Raw genomic sequence first — 25,635 nt, forward strand, 5'->3', positions numbered from 1 at the left:
GTTCAAGTTCCAGCTCCCTTAGGACTGCACGCCAGCCCTGCCGTCAGTGCTGCCATCCAGAGCAGAAGCCACACTGATCCGTCAAAAAGAAGCAGAGGGTGGAGAGCTGGCATGGACACAGGCACAGGGTCGTGGTGAAGAAAAGGGAGGCCTCGCTGAAGACGGGTACGAACACAGCACTTCTTGGCATGTGGCGGCTCCCCAGAGAGACCGGTGACCAGCATTGCCTCTCCCAGCTCAAATCCCAGAGATGGGGCTGAGCCCAAGAGCAGACAAGGACTAAGGCTCTATAGGGAAGTCTCTTCTGCGTTATTTCTTACGCTCTCCCCCTCTCTAACTTCTCTGGAGGCTTTCCAAAGACAGGGGAACATCAGCGTAAGAGGATCCCACAGACCTAGAGGCTGGGAAGATGCGAGGTGCGGTGTGCTGGGACCACAGAAGGTGATGCCTCGGCTGTCCCTGCCTCTGTGCCCAGATTGATCAGAGTTACTTCTCTGTGTATTCCAGCATTGAAAACCAGATATCAATGAGTCTGCTGCTCCTGGGCTACCAGAACAAGCTCTCCCTCGCTCAATGTTTACCTACGGGAATATCCCTCTAATTCACCTTGCCAAGGCGCTATGAAACCTGCAGCCTGTCTTCTACAGGAGACAAACAAAGCCCACGAACACTTCACCAGCTGAATTCGACAACGCTCAAAGTAAAACCGAACCTACATGCCACCTAAGTGGAAACAACTCATCGCATCGGCTGGGATCAATGCCTTGACGGTATCAGTAATTAGGCTCAATCCTGCAAAATCTAATCCGAGGAGAGAAACCCCGAGGAATCTCTCTCCTTGGACCTGATAACTATCTCACGGCACCTGCAATGACACGCAAGCACGGCGAAATCAATTCGAGAACATCATTGTAAGAATTAACTGTATCTGACGACGCATCCTTCTCTATTAGAGTTATGATCTCGTCCAATTATGGATCTTTGCTGAACTTGTAATTATGAGTTTGGTACTGTGACTTCCCACTAAGCTATTGCTTTCCTTCCACAAGGGAGAGAAGAGTCAATGAAAGTATAATGGAAAATTCCTTTCAAGGACACAGCGATGGCAAAATTTAGCTAGACAGGAGGGGAAACACAATGGGGACTTTATGCAAGACAATTCCCTCGGTTAGCCACCACCGAACACGAACAAACCAGGTTCTCGCAGCGTCACTCAAACGCTAACGTAGATCTAACAGCCAGCTCTGTGCAACCGTGCGAGGCAGCTCTTCCTCCTGAATTCCCTTCAAACCCAGCCATCAAAGCTGCCCAGGTGAACAACAGCTTATTCAAAGAAAAATAAAGGAATTTGTCCCATTTATCTATTCCTTTATATTTGCCCTACAACGAAGCTTAAACAAACAACCCAAAGCCAACGTATATGTCAATAAGAGTATCTTTGTGCTCAGCATCCAGCACGAGCGTGTTTCGAGAGACTGACAGAGCACTTGACCTCACCGGGAACGGTGTCAAGGCAGCGGGAAAGCAAAGATTTATCTGCTTTTCATTAAAGCACGGTTTTCCACACCTTGCTCACGTGCCGTCTCCCCCTTCCTTTGTAGTAGCTGAAAAAAACCCCAGTCTTCAGTGACTTTTCCAAAGTCCCAGGGACTTTCACCCAGCCCAGTATTTCAGAATAATTTACTGATAAAACTACTTCAGCGTTTGGGCAATTTCCCCCCTGTGCCACCAACTTTTCGGGACCATTTCTTTTGTCCCTGTTTGCAACACAACCAATTTCTTCCTTCTCTTGCAAATAATTTTACCCGTAAGACAGCTATATTCATACTGCAACAGGTACTTTAACTCGCCAATTCTCCCCCTACTTTTCATCAAAAGCTCATTTTAAACTCAGTGAGAATTTCTCGTGATTCTAAAACACATGGAAAAGGAAAAAAAAAAAAAAAAAATATCCTGCTTTTCGGCAGGAACAAATGCAATACACCCCTGTGCATGCGTGTGTTTATACCCACGTGCAATCATCAAGCTGATCAGAGATGTTGAGGTAATTTCACCTTCAGATAAACACATTGCGAGCATTTATCGGAATGCCTAATCATTGAAACAAATGGGGCCGCGTTTGCCGCGGTGGGTGCAGGCATCTATCTGGCGTGCTGCGCTCTGCCGATGCCCGGCTTAATACAGAAAATAAATGAAGGGAGCAGACCCACTGTGCAATTTTTAAATTGCTTCCCAACGTAGTTATTTCCTGACAGCGATTTTTCAAATGCAGCAGCAGCAGCAAGGCTCACCCTGTCCTCTGCCAAAGAGCTTGGTCCGAGGGTCCCAAACAGAACGATCCAGCGTGACGTGACCGGAGGAAACGCGGACGCTAATTCCAAACTGCGGATGATATTCCAGTTTCTCAGCTCCTCTAACTCACAAAAAAGCCTGAAGGGACTCCGGTCTACAAATCCCTGCCCCAGCTCTCATTTTGAATTTGTTCCTTTTAATTGCCTTTGTGCTGAGAGGAAGGCTGGGAAACGTACGTCCAACGGATGCTTTGCATGGGAAATAAAGGGCAGAAAACAGGAGTTTGGAGCAAGGAATTGCCAAGGTGACCAGCCCCGACAGCTGCGCTGGCACCAGGACAACGGCGGACACAGTCACCGCGCACCGGTGCAGCTTTAGGGAAGTGCCAGGGCACGGGTAATGTAACTGATACTAGAAACCACCAAAGAAACCCAGAACCTCAGCAACATCACCGGGAAATGCTATTTACGGCTCCCGCATGGTGCTGCATCGCACAAAGAGCACACCTTGAGATGTCCTTACCGCTACAGTCTGGTATCGCGGTCCTTACCTAGACTTACGCAGTGTCAGACAGCATCGCCCATGGAAACAGTCAAGGTGCTCAAGCATTTTTTTCCTCTTACGCCCACGTGCATCGCCAGCACCTATGTCATTTCGTACCTTTGCTGCGTCTCCGGCTCCGATACTGCTCCGTGTAGAAGGTTAGCTGGGTTTCATCGTCCGCCTCTGAGCCAGAGTTTCCTTTGGCACGTCCAAACCCAATCCCACCTGCAAGCAATAGAGAGGAAAAAATCAGCCTGACAATAAAGAGGAAAAAATCAGCTGGGATGCACGGCACCGGGGGGAGCTGGGAGCTCCTCGGCAGAGCTGCCGGATTTGGCCGGCATCCACCGCTCCCGGCCCAGGTGCTCTGCTTGGGGTCACCAGAAGCGACCGGGGACTTTTACCACTCATGATTTTGCTGGTTCCTTTTTGCCCTTATCAAGAATCAAGACCCCACGGTGCCAATTGTGATGTAAATATTAGAAGATGCTTCCTACGCCCAGGAATGTATTTTACAAACGAACTGCAGCGTATTTACAAAGAAAACCTCTGAACGCAGAAGCTGCTCTCCCCAGGGACACCCGCATGGTGAAGTACAGTAAATTTTAGGTGCTTGCTTCAAAGCAAACCCAGCCGAGGCAAGAGGCATGGGGGGAATACGCCTGGCGAGGGTCCCGTTTCCCTCCCTCAGCACCCGCTTTGGCCCATCCGCTCCACAGCTCGTCGCGATGGCCAGCAGCGCGCGTCCCCGCGGCAGCCGGCACCGACAGCCGCGGCAGGGAGCAGGGCTGGCCCGCGGTTTGTCCGGCCTCTCCCTCCCAGAGCTGGAGCGGTGCGGGATGCTGGCGCAGCCTGGCCCCCTTCAGCCGCCGGAGCCGCCAAGGAGCGGCAGACGCTTAAAACGCAACACAAACTGGCAGAAGTCCTTCAATCCTTGCAGAGTTTAAAGCAGAGAGGCCTCTGGGGGTTGACAGTGGCCCTTTAAACTGCCATTAAAATACTTTACCGTTTTTAAAAAATCCTTTATTCTAGGGAGAAGCACAATTTCTCCACTTCTTGGCAGGAGAACAGAAAACGAGCAGTGCCTTCTGCCCTCTGAAATCCTTAATCACCGCGATGAGAGGTGGCTGGCAGGAGCCGGAGGAACGCCGGGAGCTCGGCACGCGGCTCCTGCCCCGTCCGTGCCCCAACCTGGCTGTGCGGTGCCCTCGGCGGGGTCTCAGCAGGCGGGCAGGAAGAGGCTCCGCCAGCTCCTGTCCTCCTGAAGGCAGCAGGAGGGGTCAGTGCTTGCACACAGCAGCGTTTACCGCTTGGACATGGGATGTGGGGGGTTTACAGACTCGCGCCCCAAACCATAATCCACCGTCAGCCCCCCCTTCAGACCCCCGTATCACAGCGAACATCTGATATCAGCATACACCCGCACCCAGGGACTGGGGTTTTGAAGGGCACGGCAGAGTGGTAAAACCAATAAGGCTTATTCGCATCAGTGAGGAAAATCTTAATTAACCTGAGCTTCTAACGCAGGCCCTCGGGCGACTGGCCAGAGCTGCAGCTCTGCTGCACGTCCCCTTCTGCCGCTGAGCAGGGGCTGCCCTGGGCTCTGCTGCTGCCGGCGGTGCCCGGGGCTGGGAGACAGACACCAGCTAGGAGAGGGTTTTCCCCCCAGAGCCATCTCCTCTGCCCGGGAGAAGGACCTGGATGCTGCCCGCGCAGGCAGGACGTGGCACGTCCCTCTGCCACCTTCCCATGAGCCAGACGCGGTCCCTTTACCGCAGGAAGATGGGCAAGGGTGGACAGAGGCAGCGACCTCCGGCGCTCGCTGTGCTCTCGCACCCCGCTGAGGTGACCAGGCAGCCGGTGCAGGCAGCGGGCAACTGGTGCAGGCAGCAGCCGCTCCACCAGCCACCGTCCCAGCCCCCTCCAGCCGCTCCGCGTTTGTTTGCCGGCTGCGTCTCTGTGATGGATGGCGCTGACATGTTAAATTACTCAGGCTGGATGTCTTCGGAGAGCTGGTGACAGCGATATTGCATTTTCTGATTACCCAGCACTGCGCAGGATGTATAAATACAGGAGTTGGGAGACCCAGCGCAGGTCCCCAGCCCGCAGCGGAAACGTCTCCTCTGACCCAACACGCGGTGGCAGAGGTCAGCCTGGAAACACGAGGCCGGGGCAGAGGAACGGCTGCAAGGGATGCGCTTTTACCCCTTCATGCTACGAAGGACGCTGGAACGCATCTTGGCGGTGGTGTTGGGGGTCCCGGAGCCCTGTCGAGGCAGGCTGTAGGATGCAGGAGTGCTGATCCTCAATTGATCCCACCGTGAACCTGATTTCATGTGTAACTAGCCCCCCCCAGATCATGCCAAAGCATCCCTGTGAAATGCTCGCTCTTGGGGCAATCCCTCCTGGCCCGGCTTCACTGGCCGGCCTCGGTGGCCGGCTGCTGGCTGGGGCACAGGGCTGAGGATGCTCGAGATGGGGCCGAGGATGCTCAGAGCAGAGAGCACCCACGTGCAGCGGCTGATAGGGATGAAGAAGGAGAGCACCTATTTAAAGCCCAGCGGCCCTGCCTGCTCAGCACTCCTTTTCTCTTTAAAAAGAGGGAGAAAAACACCAAGTAACAGAAAAAAAGGTCCTAATCGCTGCGACCAATTACAAAGCAGAATAAGATGCTTAAAAGAGAGAGGACGGGGAAACAGCAACTTTGCAGCGCCGGGTACCCGTAAGGCACCGGCAACTCTCCGCAGCGGCTCCCTGGAGGAGTTACACCCGCTTTGCACCCAGTTTACTCCTGCCATTTAGATTTAAGAGAAACCAAAGCTCCCCCTCCTCGCCCGCGCCCCCGCCTCCTGCCCCACCGCCTGGGGACCAGGCGGTGGGGCAGGAGGCGGGGGCGCGGGCGAGGAGGGGGAGCTCAAGGAAGATGCTCTCGCCGCTAATCCTGTTTGCAGATTTACAAGCTCGTTAATCCGTTCAAATAGATCGCAGCTCAGCCACGCGCCGGGGCAGGGCGCTCGTTTTGAGCCCGACATTAATTTAGCAGGGAGCAAGGCGGGGTGCCAAGGCAAACACCTCTCGTTATGGTGTAATTAAAGATGGTAGCGTTAACACTAAATAGGGACTAAGGAAATAAAACTCAGGAATTAGAGGCTCTGTTATCCCCAAAGACTTTTCATTAGCCAAAACCGTGTGTATTTTTTAAAGGTGCATTTCTGTCATTTAAAAAAAGCAAACCTGACATTTTAAAACCCGTCCCCAAAGTCAGGAGGTTACAGAGCATCTCAGGGAAGCAAAATGGATGCAAAACAAATCAAACCCGAGTTAAAATAAAGAAATAAGCAACGGGACCTCTTTGGATAACTCCTGTCTGAGGCCAGGTATACTCGGACACTTAATCCCTCCAAGCTGGATGTTATAATAGAAGTGGGAGCTCATATTTGACCCCAACAGCGTCACCCCGGGTGACATCTGTGTCCCCGCATCCCCCCGCCCGCAGCCACAGCCCCACTGCCAATGCAAAAGGATTTTCTGCATCCCTCCCCTCCAGAAAAAGGGCCAAACCCTGCACACCACAGCATTCAAGACCCACGACCTCCCTGCTCGACCGCGTTCGGTTCACTCCACCTCCACGCTCGCCTGCCCCGTGCAACACAGCCTCCCGGGTGTTCAAGCAGCCCCGCTGCTCCCAGGCTTCCCAGTACAAACCAGCTGATGAGCTCCCTTCCCCTCCTCCCTGGCACTGCGGCGAGCTCTGGGCACCGAGGGCTGGCAGGGCAATGCGGAGCCATACAACTAGCCACGTGGAAATTTTCAGTTTCATTCCTTTACCTCCAAAAAGCACACCAGTCAACTGAAAAAAAACAAACGTGGCCAGAGGAAGGTAACTTAGATGCAATTTTAGGGAGGAGAAAAAAAATATGGAAATATTTTCTTTTGAAATGTATCCAGTCAACACACACAAAAAAAAAAAAGGATAAAGAAAAAAAGCCCTTTAAAAAATGAAGCGCTCTGCTCTGGTTTGTCATTGCAGCAGGGGTACGCGCGCACGCACGCTGGCTTCAGCTGATGAAAATTCGTCCTCTGTATCGATATTCCCTTTTCTTTCTGCCTATGCCCAAAAAACCACACCAGTGGGGCGGGTGGTGCAACAACCAGGTGACGGCCCCACGGCTTCCACCGTGGCAAACCGGGATCATCCTGATCCCAGATGGAAGCCTTTGCACAGCTGTGAAGGGTTTTATTTTCACCAAGGACCAACTCAAGGAGCTGGATGCGATGCTTTGACTCGGATGAGGTGAAAGCTTCCAGCTGAACCCCCAAAAAAGCCTCTCCAGCAAAACGCGCTGCTCCATGGGCACCGCGGGACAGACGGACAGGGTGAGGCGGGAGGCAGAGGTGTCCTGGCAAAAGCAGGGACCGCGGGCGAGCCCGGCCGAGCCGCGGCTCTCCTCCCTAGGGTAACTTTGGGTGACTTACGGCACAGCCAAGACCTCTAAACACAAGAAGCCGCAGCCCTGATAAACAGCGCATCCCGTCTCAGGCAGATGGATCTATTAATCGCTTATTTATTCTCAAAGCCAAGGTGCTTTTAAAGGCCTGCCCCAGGAGAGGGCACCAGACCCCCTCTCTGCGCAAACCGGCCTCCCCCAAGGCCACCTCCCAGCCCTGCACCCCGACATCCCACCCAGCCCTCGGGCTGGGCGCGCAGGGTGGTCCATCAGCCAAACCCGCATCCCTGGTCCCTGCGCTTCCCCTCGTTTCCCAGGGCACCGCTTCCCACTTTAAGCCCCGCTCGGACGCAGCTGGCTTGGGATGCTCCGGGTACCAGCCTGGCTGCGTTTTGGGAACCAGTAAACCCAGACCCTCTCGGATGCAGCATCCTTCCCTCCCATGCTGCCAGTCCTCAGCGGAGATATCCTCCTTCCAGCCCACCCCTCCTGCACCTCGGCTCTTATCATCCTTGCTCTCCCCTCTATTATTTATAAACTCTAAACGCGCTTCACTCGAGAGAAGTGTTTGGGGAGAAAGTTTGTATGAAAAAGGCATTAGACAAAATAAAGGTATATGGTACTGTAAATGGAGAGGGTGGTGTGTTTTGTTGGGTTTTTTTTAAAGTCCATCTTCTCGGCAAAATACGACATTTCCCAGAGCTGTTAGAAACACTTAGTGCAGAATCAGATTTAATGACAAGCAATAGGCAGCAGTTTAAATGCACTTAGTGCAGGGAAGCCAAGCAAAGCAAAGCTTATCCCAGATGTGGTTTTGTTGGGCTGGGGTGGCGGGTTGTTTGTTTTCTGGTTCGGGTTATCCCGTGCTTCTGCAGGAGCGGCACTCGGAGCCCTTTCGGAGCCTTTCCGTAAAGGAGGAAATCCTTTTGCTGTGTGCAGTTCCTGCAGGGAGAGCACTCCAGCTGTAGGGCTCTGATGAGGTTAAGCATTAATTAAATCGAACCGTGTGAAAATAATTACACACACGCATCCGTCAGGCCGACTTGTCACTATCCAGTAACAAAATCGGATGCAAACCCCATCAGTGGAACTGTCACACGGCTGTTAGAAGGAAATAAATGCATCCCAAACGGACAATTTCATTTAGGGGGAGGAAAAAAAAAACCCACGGATTGCAAAGGATTAATGAGGCGAAGGGTTTGTGTTTGCAATTGGATGTAAAACGCAAACATCGTGAGTTGCGATATCATCGTTTAACCTTAATGTTCGATAGCACTCCAACCGCTCGCCCGTCGGAGGGACAATTAACCGCAGGCTGTAAAAACAAAACCTCCAGCACGGGAGAGGCGCAGGGAAAGGCGCGGATATGGCCTCAGCAGCACAGCCCGGCCATGGCTTTCGCACACGAAAAGAAATTTAAATTAAAAGGAAAAGAGGATGGGATGGGGCTGTGGGGAGCGAGATCTCCACTGGAGATGCTGGAACTGGCTTGCTTTTGGGGGCTGCTGGCTGATTTCTGATGAGGGAGACCTTAAAATCTTTTTTCCAGGGTGTGTCGGTGAGGGCTCCCGTAGGTGGACACTCAAAGTCACAGTCCCCTCCCGAAGCCCGTGGGTACATTATGCTTCGGGCAATTAAGGCCGGACGCAGCTCCCCACCGTCTCTGACAGCACACGCAACCGCCCGCGGAGGAGCTGCCGGGAGGAACCGAGACCCAAGGAAACCACAGCAGGTTGGGCACCGACACCGTGGGGACCCATCCTGCTCCCGGTGCAGACAAGGGAACAGCCACGGCAGCGCCTTCCCCGCTGACCTGGGCCCTTCCCTCCCAGCCATCCTCTTCACTTCTACCGGCGCTGAGCCCTGCAGCACGGGGTTGCAGCGAGACATCCCCACCCATCTTGCAGCACCTTTGGGACCATTGCAACCAGCTCAGGACCAGAGCAGCTCGAGGTGCCGGTGCCCGGCTCCTCCCCATCACCTCCCTTCACCCGCATCCTGTCCCCAAAGCCCTTCCCCAGCCCCGCGACTCGGGCGTGCGAGAGCCTGCCCGGCGCGGGGCTGCTGGAGCAGGCACCCCAGCACACCCGAGACGCACGCCCAACGCCCCGGGAGACGGCCGGAGAGCAGAATACAGCGACAGGCATGGCGGGGAAGATTTGTGGCCAGGCAGCTGGGCGTGCTCTGGCTCCCAGCGGGTCCCTTCCCCACCGGGGGCAGGGGGAATGGCACAAGAGCCCCAAGGGAGACAATTTATTTTCTCCAACACGGGTCTGGCCGAGCCTGCTGCTGGGGACCTGCTGGACAGCCCAGCTTTAATTGCACGTGGCTGAGGACTGCCTGTGCCGGGGGCTGTGGGAGGGAGGGAGGCATGGAGAGAGACCTCGCCGAGCACCATGGTTGGTTTTCCAAGCGGGGCATGGCAGCTGGAGGGGAAATTCAGCTCCCCAGCCCAAGCAGAGATGTCGGGCACGAGCCAGTCTCCAACCCTTGTATAGAGGAAACGCAAGTCTGGGCAGAAATGGAGGGCGACGAAGGGCTCTCGTCCTGGTATCCACTGACTATTCCCATGGCTGCTGATGGGCAGAGGGATCCAGGGGGACAGCAGCGATGGGGTGAGGTTCGGGAAGACCCTCCCATGCCCTGGGGCACGCTCTGGCACGGATGGGGATTTGCGGGGAGGCAGGGGAGCACCAGCCCGGGGAGGTGGGAGACGGAGGGTGCGTGTCCCCAGACGGGGGACAAGCCAGGCTGGCTTGGGGCCGCACTCTGCTCCCACGCAGCCAGAGGCTCTGCCTGCAGCCAGGCATCGTGTCTCCTCCTAAGCTCGGCTGCAAGGATTAATTGACTTGCTCCATTAGTGACCAAAAAGCCTCTTGCCTTCAGGTGGTTTAAAAGTGAAATAAAAGCAAAACCAAAAAAAGAGGCTGGAGCAGGGAGTCAGGGAAACTTCACCAGACAGTCACTGCGGACCCCAAAGCACCCACACACGTGCACACTAAAATCCAGATATACGTATTTGAATAACTACTAGAAAACAAACCAAATAATTTAAACCAGTTAGAGTCAGAACGTTTTCCTCACACTAAGTGAATAATTTATGGGTAGAGCTATAATAAAAAAAGCCCTCTCCAGGCCTGTATTGCAGGAAAATGTATCCAGAATAAAAGATCACATTTCAGACTCATAAATAAATGAAAAACAAAACCAACAGTAAACAGAAAAAGAAGTAGTTCCTTCCCGGTTCCTGGCACTGCCACGGAGACCCGCAGTGCTCAGGGCAGACCCCAGCCAAGGGACCTCCCTGCCCACCGTCCCTGGAGGGACCCCGATGCCTCCTCCTCCTCCCCAGCTGGAAATCTGGACCCGAACCCTCCGCACAGCCTCGGCACTCACCGCTTAACCCCCAGCCATTACCGTCTCAAGCAGCGAAAGCAGCAGGAGGCGGCGGTTTCCCTTGCTGAGAGGCAACGCGAGGACCAACCCTGCTCACGGGGCTGTTCCAGCCAACCTCCTCCTGCTGCTCCGGTGTAGCTGGCGATGGCCGTCGAGGCTACAAATAAAACCCAGCGTCCCTCCAGCACGCTTTTGCACGGCGCAGCCTTTAGAGCCATGAAACGCTGCTCCCACCCTCTGTGTGGCCCCTAAAAAAATAGTCCAAAAAACCCCAAGCACTGGGAAAGTGCAACGAAGGCAGGTGCCAGTAACGCGAGTTACACCCAGAATGAACTTCGCCCCTTCCTCTAAAATAAAAACTTGCCAAGAAACTGTATTTCACCCCCACGAAATCCAGGTTAGCTGGGGCAGCTGGCAGGGACCCTGGCCTTGCAGCAGACCTGGATAAATTCCTGGGGGGGATGTGAGGTGACACCCCTCCCAAGCACCTCCACCAGACCACCCAGAGGATGCTGCGGGGGGTTTGCCCTTCTTCACCCCATCACGGAGGAGCTCCAGGGTCCCCACGCTCAGCAGCAAGGGTGAGGAGCTCCTGCCTTCATCCCCAGCCAAACTCCTCTGGACGTGGCCAAATCCAGGGCACCGGAGGAGCGGGTGGTGACCGCGGCAGCCTACCTCGGGGCCGGCTCCGGCGTTTCCGTCTCCCCACGGACGTGCTGCGCAGCGCGGGCTGGAGCTGCCCGATCTCAATGGGCGTGTTGGTGCGGAAGCTCTCCTTGAACTTCTGCATCAGGGACTCCACCGTCTCCTGCGTCACTTCAGGAGCTGCAACACCGGCAAAGGGACTGTGGTTAAAAGAGCACCGGGCCACCGTGTCCCCGCTGCCCGCACAACCCCTGCCTAGCGGAGGGCAGCGTGAGCCAGAGCTGAGTCCTGGGGCAGGAGCTCTGCCGAGACCCTCCAAAGTCACCCACGGGGACCCATCCAGCGCTTTCCAAGTCTTACCAAAGCCACAGAAATTAGAAAATTGCGAGTTCACAGAAAATGCATTTTTCACACTGCTTTCCAGCCTTTTGGATTACTCCTCGCCTCTTCCCCACGTGCACGCAGGGGAAGTATCGTGCCCTTATCCAAGTTACAGCCCGAAGGCTTCAAAACAGACAGGAACCCCCCGGGCACTGAGCTGGCTTCGGGGCGGGTTTAACTCTGCCCCGGGAGCTCAGAGTCAAACCCCAGGCTTGGAAGCCTTTTGGGGGGCCGGGTACTCCCCGGCAGGCAAGTTTGGGATTATGGAGTGGTGGGCAAGGCTGGGGTGGGAGCCAGGCGAACGATACACAGCCAGTCCGGACGTGCTCCGAGCTGCAGCGGGAATCCCTGGGGTCTCGCAGGGGCCGCACTCCCATGCTGGGCAGCGGCACCTGGGCTGGGGAAGCAGCTTGCTGCAACGCCCCACGGCACATCACAGCTTGCTGATATTTAAGCAACTCCCCTCCTTGCTCTCACACCCCCCCTTATCCAGCAACGCCAAAAAAATCCCCAGAATTGTCCTATGAAACTCACCATCCACCTGCACAACAGATGGTTACGGGAAATCATGAAACCATTCGCAAAGAGCAAAGATGAAATTGAGGATCAAAAGGTTTGTCCTCCTGCAGGCCACAGAGGTCTCCCAGGCTCCACAAATGGTTTGGCCTCTGTCCGCTCCTTGAATAAACTCATTAGCAGAACATAACCTCTGTCCCGTCTCCATTTCGAGAGTCACAAAGTCCCTCCGATTCGCTCCTGAAGCTCCCTCTGCCCGCAGCGTGCCTGTGTGGGGCTGGCAGGGATCACCGGCCCTGTAGGCACCCTGCATCCCCCCCGGATAAGGGATAAGTGAGCGCCTTGGAGCTCCCCAGCCTGCCAGGAGTTATCCTGCTGCATCACCCGGGTCCAGAGACCCATCAGATCTGGGCACCCGGCGAGCTCGAGGTGCATAACTGCTCCGGACCATGGACTCTAATTCCCGTCACAGCATGTGGCAGGGTCCATTTTAGTGTGAAATGAGAAGGTGACCATGCAGGACGAGACATTTGTAATCCTAGACAAGGATTTGACTTAAATGCAGAGTCTGCAGCAGACTCCCCCGACAGCCACCCGCGCTGCAGGGAGGGCAGAGCCCCCACCGCCCCGTGCCACGGGCACCGCCACACCAGCCCACAGAGCAGCTCCCCCTTCCTTCTCCCCAAACCCCAAAGGCAATGTCCTCGGGCCCCCCGGGGCAAGAGGCTCTAGACCACCCCAGGGCAGGTTTCTACCCCTGCAGGCTGCAGAGAAGGTCCCGAAATCTGCCGGGGCCGTTGGGAGGGGGAGCGCTGGGGAAGAGCAGACTGGCTGCTGTGCCCGTGGGCACGGGTGCATCGGGAGGGCTCGGGAGAGGATCCGTCCGCCTAGCGCTGCCACGCCGGGCGATGGAAGACAAGGATCAAACCCGCTGCCTGCGTAAGCGCTGAAGGTGGGAACCATTTCAGAAGAGCTCCAGAGAGAGGGGGGCCTAAGGGACCAGCTATGTTACATCTTCCAATTATTCAACGCCAGGCTCCTCCAAGAACCACAGATCAAAGGCAGAGCTCCCCAAAGCCCCCTACATTTATGGCAAGCGCGGCCGGATCCTGCGGTGTTGGATGTCCCAGCAGGCAATGTTGCGGGGGACAAAAAATCAAGAGCGGGGAAAGGTCTCCAAAGAGCACCTAGCCCCATCCCCGACAGCACACGTCCACCCGCCTCTTGCAAGGCTCTTCCGAGGGGCCGGGGAAAGATGCTGCGGCAGCACCAGTGCGGCTCAGCACCCCGCCGCCGTGTCAGTGGGGGGAAGCCCATCCCCGCAGCGCCTTCGCCCGGGAGCAAGCGTAACAGGGCCTCCCTGCAAACAGATGACAAGTTATCTGAACCTCGGGGCTGCGCGATATATAACGCGTGCAAGTGGAGCAGGGAGCTCGGGAACCGCACAGCTGAGCCTTATTTACCGAAGAGGCCAGAAGGAGAGCACGGGAGGGGAGGAGGAGGGGGCCCATGCCTTCAGCTAGCGATGAAACGTGGCGAGGTTGCAGCTCTCGTGGTCCCTGCTCGACTGATGGGAGTAATCAGCGCCGCGGTGATCGTACCCCATCTGGCCGTCACGCTCGGCACATCCATCCGGAGGCATCTGCTCACGCACTCATCAGTGAAGTGAATGCCAAAAGCAAGGGGGGAGCATCACCTTCGCGGGGAGAGGGTCCCCGCGGTCGCCAGCTATTTGCGATGATGTTACAAATACTTATTCCAGGAATGGGAGCAAAAAGCTGGTGCATGTCACCGCTTCGCACAACTCGTGTGTGCCAGCGCATCGTTGGCCTCTCCGTGCCCCTGAGCTCGGGGGTTTCGAGCAATGAAGAAAAAAAAAGAAAAAAGGCGGGGGGGGGAAGAAAAACCCCTTGTCAACATGATCCCAGCAAGTGGAGTTCCACATGGTCAGCATGGAGAAAACCCTTGCTGACAAACGAAAGGTAGCTGTGCTTCAACGGAATGAGCATCAGGTGTCAAGGATGAAGGAAGGACCCTTCACGCACTACCAACCCTGACAGAAGGGAGGGAGCAGGAACCAACGCACCGTATCGTAACGAGGCACGGCACTCACCGGGGCTGCTGGGACCCTGTTGACTATGGGGGTGACCATCACATTCATAAAAGAAACACCATCCCCCGCAAACTGCCACCGGGGCTTTGCCACCCGGGGATTTCCATAGTCAGCCGTCTGCCCCTGCACAGCCAGGGGTAGGAACCCACCACCCGGACCGATGCCTCCGTGGGCATCACACAACCGCACGGCAAACGCGAGTTTGCACACGTGCACCGCTGTGCCGTGCATGCACTGCGCGCCTGCTCGGCATTCCCATCTCCCACAGAGGTTTTAAGAGTTCTGAAAAGGATGGGAACACACGCTACCACGAGGTAGTGCAAAGCTTCAAATACCCCAGCTCTGCCCTGCAGGACCCGCCTGGGCTGCACGTGCCAAACGCGGGCTCAGCCGGCGACTCCCGGCGCTGCCGCAGCACCCGCACGCTGCTGCCCTCCCCAGCGCAGTGCAGCCGCATCGCCAGCACCCGCGCACCGGCTTCTGCCAACGACGGCCGAACACGACGCAGATTTAGAGGCAATAGAACCGTCCTCTCCTTGAGCAAAGCTTGCCAAACCGCCTTCTCTCCCATCCCTGGTTTCCAGGAGATACATCCATCAGGGCTACTGAGCTCACGTCTTCGTCACCACGTTGAGAGTTTCTCCAGCCTGGCAGAGGCGGTGAGATCCACCCCGAGGTTTGGCACAACGCTATGATCTCAATCTCACCCCGTCCTATAGCGAGGGCCTTCAGCAGCGTAACAACCCCAGGAACAAACTGAAGCAGAGGAAGCACAAGGCTCTCCAGCCTCCGCAAAATCAGCTTCCGTCTCCGGCAGCGATTTAAGGATGCAGCTGAAGGTCACCGTACCTTTGTAAAGCACATTACATGTTCCCGTCGTACACCTCCCTCCTGTCCACCCCCATACGCTATTTTGAAAGCGATTTGCTCTCCTTATGGCTCCCCTCTTCGTTTGCACATCTCCCACAAAACAATTCATACCAATAGCCTTCCTTTCTTCCTTCCTTTTTGCTGGCACAAATTGCAGTGGGAAAATATGTTGTTTGGCTTACAAATTACAACAACAACAAAAAAAAGTCATCAACTGAACAATATGAGCGATGTTTGGGTAAAAATACGTTGCAATGGAGATGGGAAGCGGCAGCACTCGTTTCAGTCCTCACGGGACTCCCAGCACAACCAGGAGAGCCACATCTTTCCCAGACACACAGGCTGGGTTTGGGAGGCTGTTTCGGGGAGACCAAAATTAGTATCTCACCAGCATCAGTGGCCAGGAGGGATTCTCCGAAACACAGTCCCAGGCTCAGATCAACACAACCACCCACAGCCCGTATTTGAGAGACGCTGGTTGCATGCGTCCACCTCCACTGGTTGCACTTGGATGGTGCCTCCACCATCCCAGGACATTCCTGAGGATCCACCACAAGGGACAAGGAACTGCAAAACCCCTTTGACTGTGCAACCTCTTTTCTGCCAGCAGAGGTGGGAAGCCGGGATGGAGCCGGTGGCAATGGAAGTACCCCATAGTCCTTGGAAACAAGCCCTCGACCTCACTGAGGTATTTTAGGGTCTTAAGACATGGCCTTGGTGGACCCCAATGAAGCAGCTGTACCACACACTGGAGAATTGCCCTCGAGCCTAAGCCAACGCTCCTGCAGAAACCCTATATCCACCCAGTACCTGGCAGCCCCACTCGATGCTGCACCAGACCCTGACAAAGCAGGGGAAGGGCAGCAGCTTCTCCCCAAACCAGGCTCAACACCTCGTGCTGCCGCTGAGCGGCTGGGAGAGCTGGACAGCCCCACGGCTCGTTTTTTGGAGTGTATTTAAAACAGAGCAGTGAGGCTTAAGATCTGCAAAGGTGCCAGCTTCCCCAAGTCTCCCAGTCTTTAGCATTCAGCTCAAAGTTTCGGTCCCTGGAGCCACAACCATCCCCGTCCTCCTCATACAACATCTGCACTCCTACAGCTGCAGGGAGAGGACTGGAAAAGCAACAGCAGCTTGTATTAGAGCCTCCCACACTAGGTATCGACTAAAACATCAACATTACCAGTGGTTAAAATGCTCCCAGAGTTTTGGAGAGAGGAGTAACTCGCAGAGCAACTCAAGAGCTGCTCGACTGAGCGTGCCGCTTCGCTGGAATCGAAGTGTTTCACAAGAACACATCAAACTCAATCAAGAATTAAATGAAAAAGTTTGGGCACAATTAGAAGTCAAGGTTGGTGGGATTTGCACCTCCTGACCTGGGCACGTGTTCACGACGGCACCCATGGCCACGGATAGGACACAGCCCCCTCGTCTCGGACACTAGCTCTTCTCCATGCCCCTCTCCCGTCCTCTCACTGGCTGTTTCCAGTATTTTTCAAATAATCCAATTTTCTAGGCACAGGGGAGGGTGCTCTCCTCGGAATCACTGACACCGGCTCGAAAGGTCTAATGCATCCATAACGCACCACATAGACCTCAGGTACGCGTAACGCAGTTTAATAACCTTATAATTGTTTCCTTCAAATCAAACCCCTGAGTTTCAATAAGCACATTTTGATGTTTCTGGATTGGTATGTTGGAAATTTCTATTCTACAAAGTATTTCAAGAAATCAATTTCCGATTCTATTTGGGATGAGCATAAATTTCACAATACTGGAAGTTTTCCACATGTGGAAACCCTGTTTTCTCACCAGCTCTAAATAATGGGTGTTTGTTGCTTTTCGAAGCATGAAATAAGCAACGGTGTTTGTTCTGAAACTGAGATGTGGACTGATTTTCAACAGTGCCGCCCTGAAGGTACTAAGCTCCAGAAAGCAGAGCGCTTTACTTGCATAAAATTAGCTAATTACACCGACGCCTATGTGACGACGGTGGGAGAGATTTGTACAATAGCTTCACACATATTGGGAAGAAAATGCATCTGGAGAGTAACATCCTGCCACAGAGCATGGTGGATACAGCAAAGACCTGAGAAACGCTGAGAACTTCAGCTCTCCATCTCTTTCTCCAGCCACCAAACACCTCTACCACCTCTCGAGCAAAAGTTTCTGTCCCCATTGGTCCCCTGCTCTCCATTAGTTCACGTCATACGCCACGTGCAGGCACACCACGTCCAAGAACACCAGGACGCTGCTAGCTGCATTACACAACCAACTCAGGAGTTATATATATAGACATATATATATAAAAATATATATATATATAAAAAAAAAAATCAAAACAAAGCACAACCAACCACACATACCCATACATCAGGGGACGGAGCACCTTCTGCAATGCATACATCTCCAAGCCATCCTTAGGCGAACCCGTCAAGGGAGATGATATAGGTGGCCCCACGCGCTCTGCCGGAGCTGGCCCCCAGCCCAGCCTGCCAGCGCGGCGCGCGGGAGGATCCATCTCTCTCCGAGAAGCTCTTGTACACAGAGGGGTTTTCAGATGCAGCAACAGAGGGATATGGGAACCCAGGAGCATTTTGAAAACAGGCTTGTATTCCATCTCAACTTTTTCTTTCTTTTCTCTCCCGGCCCTTTTTGTTGAGTTTTAAAATAGAAAACATATACATTTTTTTTAACATAGGTATTAATACATTTATAGATTATTATATACATTAATAAATCTCTCGCTATAAAAATAGATTTTTATACGTAAAAGTCTGATTTTAATTGCAAATTGGAGGGGGAGGGTAGCAGAAGAAGAGATAAAGTTTTATTCGAGATGTCTCCTTTGAAGGAAACTGAACAAATGTACTTTCCTCCTTCACATATTCATGAGATGACTGCTTCCCTACCCCATTCTCCACCACCCTCAGCTCCGGGCTCAGAGCCAGCACAGTCCTTATCTGGTACGAGGCAGGAAAAAAAAAAAAACCTGATAGGATCAGAAGTTTTCAGTAGTTTAACAAATCTGGAAAAAAAAAGTCTCCATTGGTTTTTAATAAAGCTTGGGGCATGTGACAGGGAAGGGGGATGCCGGGAGAGGCTGGCGTGCAGCGTGGGAGGGGGATGGAGACCTGCGTTGGTTCAGCATCCCGCAGTGGGGACGGGGACCCCGGGGAGCACCAGGGCACCCCACAACCCCTCCGACCGCACACTCACTCTTTGCTTTTCCTCTTTATTGCAAAGCTTTGTTGTTCCCCCCCAGCCTACAGAGAGCAGGAGGTAATATCTGCTGCTCCTCTCCTTGCTGCAGCAGGGTGAGCTGCTCCTCAAACGGGCAGCACCCAGGGGAATGCCCAGCCCGCCGGGAAGGGGCATCCGGAGCCGGAGCCCACGGCAGCTCCCTCCCAGCACCGGCTGCCCTGACCCTTCTTCATCCTCTCTCCAGTCACGGCGCTCAATCGCTTCCCAGCTAATTGCCTCCACTCATGTGTGCAAACTAACCGTTTACTGGAAAATGCCACGGAATGTTAATTTCATTCGGAATTGGGTAATTGCAAAGCACTTCCATTTTTTTATTAAAGGAAATGAATAAGCATTGTATTAATAGCATCGTTTCCAACTCCGACCAAAATCGCGGCCCCGTCGACGGAGGCTGCGAGTCATTTGTCACCCCGCACTTTCCCTGCCTTTCTACCTTCCTCCTTTCCCTTCCCCCCGCCACACTCGTGACTTCCCATGTTGGTAATTAAGATAATGCAATATCATTATAAACACATCGCAAAAGATCAAACACTTAAGAGTCACGGTCCAACGGTCCCCGCCTCTGCCTCGCACCTTTACATTGCGAGCATCTTGCAAAAGCAGATGGGTCTCTGCGCTCCTTGGGCTGCTACCAGCTGGGTTTGACCTCCCCAGGAGCTGTTTCTGACTAGGAAACCCTCAGCTCTTCTACGGGGCACAGACTTTTCTAGCACACCCCTCCCCTAACTCCTACAGGGCATTGCAGATTGGGGTTGTTCAGCCCGGAGAAGAGAAGGCTCCGGGGAGACCTTATTGCAGTCTTTCAATACTTAAAGGGGCCTTATAAGGACGAGAGGAAATGGCCTCAAGTTGTGCCAGGGGAGGTTTAGATTGGATATTAGAAAAAATTTCTTTACTGAAAGGGTGGTCAAGCATTGGAACGGGCTGCCCAGAGAGGTGGTGGAGTCACCATCCCTGGAGGAGTTCAAAAAACGTGTAGATGTGGCACTTCAGGACATGGTTTAGTAGGCACGGAGGTGTTGGGTTGACGGTTGGACTAGATGATCTTAGAGGTCTTTTCCAACCTTACTGATTCTATGATTCTAAGAAAGATGGGGACAGACTTTTTAGTAGGGCCTGTTGCAATACAACAAGGGGTCATGGTTTTAAACTAAAAGAGGGTTGATTCAGACTAGATAATAAGGAAGAAATTGTTTTGATGAGGGTGGTGAAGCACTGGCACAGGTTGCCCAGAGAGGTGGTAGATGCTGCATCCCTGGAAACATTCAAGGTCAGGTTGGATGGGGGCCTGAGCAACCGGATCTGGTTGAAGATGTCCCTGCTCACTGCAGGGGGGTTGGACTGGATGACCTTTAAATGTCCCTTCCAACCCAAACTATTCTATGATTTGTCCCTTTACCCCATTTCTCCTTCTGCAAGAAACAGCCTTTGGCCATGGGATGCTGCCTCATCTCCCCCTGCCCCAGCACCAAGAAGGTCCAAACCACCGGAGACTCTGCTTCCCACCATCTCCACTCTAATAAAACCCTTAACTTACCTTTTTTTATGAGACACCGTAACTTTTTTGCTTACATAGTGAGCAGAGAGGAGAGGGGAAGACAGGTAGACCCTTAGCAGCAGCTAATGCTCCTCAAGTTATAAAATAATTGAAAAGTTAAATAAGAACACTCTGGAGAAAGCTTCCCGATTTGGTGCTAATGGGCACACGAAGCGGTCTGGGCTAATGTTGCGTGGAGAAGAGATGTTGGCTCGAGAGCACAGCGCTGCCCTCCAGCTCCCTCTCTCCACCGCACATCTCCTCCAACTCCACAAATCCAGAGGAAAAACTGCCCCATGGAGCCAGCTGGGGCAGAGACCCACCGAGGGCAGGAGAAAGCCCCATCCCCACCTGGCTGAGGAACTGCTGCTGGGGGATGAACCTGGAGGCAGCACTTTGGGATCTGTAAAGTGAGCGTGAGCAAGTCCCAGCACCCCTAGGGATGGGCATGGGCAGGGCAGGGCTCCGGGAACAGCGACGGCTGGCAAATGTGGGTGGGAAACATGACACAGTGGCCCCTCTCCAGTCTCAACCACCACCCAACTCCGTGCTTGACAAGGTGGTGCAGAACGAATTTGTTAGTTGGAAATCAAATTTCCTTTGCCCGACAGGCAAGGTGATACCTTTTCATGGTACCAGCAACTCCGTTCCAGGGAGAACAAGGGAGCAATGTCAACCCAGAGGAGAAGGGCAAACCACCAAAAACCCGTATTGCAACAGGGCCGAGGAGCTTCAGCCGTGCACGCGTGGCACAAACACCACCAAAAGGAGCCCCCCTGCAGTGGCAGGGATCAGCCATCTCCCACGCCGGGAAGCACACGGGTGCAGGCAGCAGGCAGAAACAAAGGAGCTGAGAGCTGGTTTGTTGGCTCAGGAGAAGACCTGGAGCTGAGGGAAAACCCAGAGAGCCCAGGCTATCAAAAGCAAACCACTTCCAAGCCACACGGGCAAAGAAGTGAGGCTGAGCACAGCCAGACCCCGCGGGACCCGGTGGGTGAGTCACAGCAAATGCTGTAACTCAGCTGGGCCGTCAGGATTGATTTGAAACACCTTGTTAATAAGTTTCCTCTCCCCCTGGTCCTTCGGGTAGGTCACTGCCTAATGATAAATGGGTCTGGAAGGTGCCTGCAGACCTAATATCAGTGCAGGTGCCTGGCCTCGATCCATCTTCCTTAGGAGTCAGCGAACAAAACTAACTGTCTTGGCGCTGTAGCCAGGTAGAACACGACCGACAGGAAGAGGACACGCAAACAGAGCAAAGAGCTGGCACCGCAGCTGCCCTCCCTGCTGCCCTCCCCATAAAACCCATTAGCCCAGGACGGACCGATGGGGAGAACATCTCATACACACCGACCGGCGGAGCCGCAATGCCCCTAGAAGCCAAGGTGAAGAAGCGCTGAGCATCACGGACCGAGATAAACCCATCGCTCTCATGCAGGCGACAGGATCTGGAGCAGTCTCAGCTCTGAGCCATGCATCCCAGGGGCTGCCCGAGTGCTCACTGGCCTCTGTATTTCCAGCAGAAACAAGGAACATTGTGGGGTTGTTCTCCTTCATCACAGACCCTACGCCCTCTTCTCCTGGTCAGCCGGACTTCAGAAACCGGTGGCAGGTTTTTGCTCCGTGCTGACACCACGGAAGGACAGCCCTGGGCAGAGCTGAAGCTCTCCCAGGTCCTCTGCATTGCACACAAGGCAGCTGCAAGATGCAGCCCAGCACAGAAACCCAGGAGAAGGGAGGACACTTGAGATCCCCCAGGGTCTCCCAAGGGGAATAAACAGCCACCATGTTATTTTTTCAGATTTTGCATCAGGGGGAAAAAAAAAAAAAGTACAAAAAAAATCATCTCGAAGCTAATCCTGGTCAACAACTGGCCTACAACCCAGCTACGCCTTAAATAATGTAGTGCTTTATCAAACATTCATAGTGATGCACAAAGTGATGAACAACGTGCGCCTGGCATTTATAGAAATATAGTTCCTGATGGCTTGTTTTCCTTGGACAGCCTAAACTTCACAGCTTATCTTCTGTGAGCTTGTGATTTTGCCTGGACGAAAAGCGCTTCGGACACCTGGGGAATCAGGGTTACTGCACACAAAACTGCCACGACATCTCCACCAGGCATCAGCACGACATCTCTCCAGCCCCACAAAACCCAACAAAAATCCATGTTAAAAGAGCTGCTGCTGACTCGAGGAGCCACAAGTCACCCAGCTGAGGCTGGGAGAGGGGATGACCAAGGGTATTTCTTCTCACATGGGAAGTTGTGCAGCAATGGGGCGAGAGCAGCCCAAGCCTCACAAAGCAGCAATAAACCAGCAGGACTTCACAGAACCGGCATGCCTTAGGGACGCTCAGCAAAATGCTGGCATATTAAAACACCTCTTTTCTCTTCCATTCACAGAATCACAGAATCGTATAGGTTGGAAAAGACCTTTAAGATCATCGAGTCCAACCGTAAACCTAACACTGCCCAGCCCACCACTACACCATGTCCCTGAGCACCTCATCCAAACGTCCTTTAAATACCTCCAGGGATGGGGACTCAACCACTGCCCTGGGCAGCCTGTTCGCTACGGCACCATCAGAAGCTGCTTTTCCATCTCCTTCTTCCCTCCTCTGTCTCATGAAATTAGTGAGTGGGGATATAGTAAGGTGAAGGGAAGGGAGAAAAACAAGAAAACCACATCAGGAAATCCAGCCTACCAATCTTTTCTCAATAGCGGGCCAGGAAGGGCCCCGACCAGCCCGAGAGATGTTTAAGCCTTAAATTAATCATTAAGCACACGCCAGCCCGGCACCTTCCTCGGCAGGGGGATGCAGGACCAGAGGAGGCCACCAGCCCGTGGGACCTTCCGCATCCCTTCTGACCTGCCGCTGGAGGCAGGAGGCATGTTGGACATGGCTCTCGTTGGGGAGAGCTCCTGGGCGTGCTCCTGTGCATCCGCCATGCTGCCTTAGGTCACGTTCTTGGGAGGTGTACGGGAGGGGGAGCGTGTCCCGCAGGACCACCAGGCCAAGAGACCATCATTCCCTCCCCCCATATTGATGGGGACAACCCAAATTTAGGATGGAGGCAACCACTTCGGTGCGATGGGGTCATCAAAACAAACCTAAACCTCCAGCCTGGCACCTCTCTGTTCAGAGCTCAAAAGGCAATTAATATATTCATTATGGCTGTGGTTAGCCCTCTGGAAAGCAAAGCTTTTCCTGGCAGGTATGGACATTTTCAAATCAACATTAAAGTCAGAGCTAGCATCACTATAAAACTGAAGGACCCAATGGCATATCCATTGTAACCTCCGCAACTGGGGCCCCTATTCTGTTCATTAATGCACTCAAAGCAGCTGGAATTAAGCATGTTGGACGTAAAGACGTGTTTAATTTCTCTAATAACTAGAGACACTAGCTAAGCACGTGCTTAAATGTTTTCTTGAATTGGGAGCCGATTCCTACCCTGTTAGGCCTCTTTTCTTTTTTATTTCTTTGAAGCTGAAATTTGCAGCCGGGTTTTTCAGCCAGGAATAGCGGACTGCAAAAAACACTTTCCATGGGCGGGCTATGTGAATATACATTTTCAAAGGTCTCTGTAAATTACACAAGGAGTTGGCGGGGATTAGAGCTGAGAAAAGCTGATCACGTACAAAGAGGGTCACGATCCCATCAGGTCACTGGAAAGAAGACAGAGCCCCAAGACACATCAGATGCCGGCCTGACGTACTGTCCCATTTTAGCTTCCAGCCCCAGCAAACGTTAAGCCATCATTTTATTTATTAAAGGCTCAGAAAGCCTCTGGTTAATGCTTGGATTCAAGGCGGCGCTGCATCTGCCTACCCGAGCAAACGGCAGCTGCAGACAGCGGCTCCCAGCCCCAGCACGGCGGCACGGGCACCGGGGACGGCACAGCCCGGCACGGCGGGGATCTCCCACGAGCCCGGCTGGGTGCAGATGTCCCCTCGAGGATGCTGGACTGTCAGCTCAGGGACGGCAACACCAGGACGGTCATCTCGCTTCTGTTGCCCATGGGCTCTCCCTCGTCCGACACGGAGGAGAACACCCTCACCCTGCCCGTTATGAGGGCATCACCTCCGACTCGCACCCCGTCTCTAAATCTCACCTCCCCGGTACTGCAGAGCTCATACATTTGTAACGAATAGCAACTCTAGGGCACAGCTTAACTACCTGCCCTCCTCCTCTTCCACACCTCAGCCCCCAAAATGCACTTTCCCCAGCCCGGACAGCGCGACCTCAGCCCAGAGCGCGGGCTTACCTCTCCCCAAGAGGAGTCTTCACTGGGAGGAGAAGATGATGACTAAGACGCGGCCACCAGCACGGCTGCTCCAGCATTGGTGGGTGACATAGGAAGCTCCCTCTCCTCATCACCAGGACCCTTCCCCTGCCTGCCTTTTGCTCAAACCTCAAACCTAAACCATTTGTCTCCCCTGCCAAAAACTCTTCTGCCGCAGTTCTCCTGGACTGCATCACCCAGAGGAGTTTGGCTGGGAGGCTGTTGGGACCACAACCCCTACGTGAGCAGTTCTCAACGTTTCCTCGTGCCGCCCTGTGTGCTGTCTGGCTTGGCTCCCCTTTCCAATGCACAAATGAGGACTGGGCCATTAAGTGACATGACCAGGGTTACCAAAGCAGCTGGTGGCAGAGTGGAGATGGATCTACATCTCCATGTTCACTCTAGGTGCCAGACCATCTTTCAGGCATGCTCAAAAGCCTCTCGCTATCACCACAGAGAAAAGTATCCATGGATTAAGTAAGAGAAACTTCAGAGGTTTACCTAAGTTAACACAGCAGGTGAGAAGAAAGTCCAGGAGATATGAATTCAAGATGACTGCACAACCACACCTTTGATATGCCTACAGTATTAATCATCGGTACCATCGGTAATAAGTCCTGTCTCCTGTCTAGACTTGGAGGCCATACCCAGACTGCAGAGTCTGTGAAGCCAGCACAAAGGCCCGCTTGAAAAGTTCTTTTTTTGAACATGAAAGAAACTGAGAAAATAAAGATGGGTCCTTTGTTGCAGAACTGGAATTGCAGATCCTCGATTTTCAAGTCTGACATCTATTTTCTCCTCAGTTTTCACCAGGCAGAAGTTCTGCTTCCCACTGATCCTTAGGAGATTTGGTTTGGCAAAATCTTCTTGTTGGGGAACTTGTGAGTAACCCTATATTCAGGCTTGCTGGACTTTTATCTGCCTTCATTTACTAACTCCATCTCTGTGCATCCAACGTGTCCCATCGGAGGATGCAGTGGTGCTGCCTGCCACGGACTGGGGCCAAACCCCCTCAAACATCACGCGACGGACAGAAGCAAAGGGCTCCTGCCGCTGCAGGATGAAACCACGTCGGTAAAGATGAGAGCCAGGTATGTTAAAAGATAAAAGCAAGTTAGGAATTCCCAAGGGCTGGAGCTTGAGGCCATCTGCTCAGGAAAAGCAGGAGAGCAGAAATCATCAGGAGCACGGACTGGAAACTCCCCAGAGAAGTGAGGACAGAGGCAGTGAGGACAGTGGCATCACCTGCACAAACTTCCCCAAATCCCCTTAATCGCAGAACGCTGCGTACACACGGGGACCGGGTTCGGACACGGGGGTCTCCCCTGCGAAGACCAAGACCCCA

At 53.7% G+C, this 25,635-nt stretch overlaps 1 protein-coding gene across 1 annotated transcript in view; it reads right to left on the reverse strand.

Annotated features, from left to right (window-relative positions):
- The window catches only part of ASTN2 (astrotactin 2), a 366,252-nt gene that overhangs the window by 239,606 nt on the left and 101,011 nt on the right, over positions 1 to 25,635 (reverse strand). The window contains exons 4-5 of the mRNA XM_075519966.1: positions 11,355 to 11,504; positions 2,953 to 3,060 (exon numbers count right to left, since the gene is read on the reverse strand). Coding sequence (XP_075376081.1) covers positions 2,953 to 3,060; positions 11,355 to 11,504 — 258 coding nt within the window. The remainder of the gene's footprint in view (positions 1 to 2,952; positions 3,061 to 11,354; positions 11,505 to 25,635) is intronic.

This window comes from Mycteria americana, chromosome 17 (genome assembly GCF_035582795.1).
Source record: "Mycteria americana isolate JAX WOST 10 ecotype Jacksonville Zoo and Gardens chromosome 17, USCA_MyAme_1.0, whole genome shotgun sequence".
Classification (NCBI taxonomy): domain Eukaryota; kingdom Metazoa; phylum Chordata; class Aves; order Ciconiiformes; family Ciconiidae; genus Mycteria; species Mycteria americana.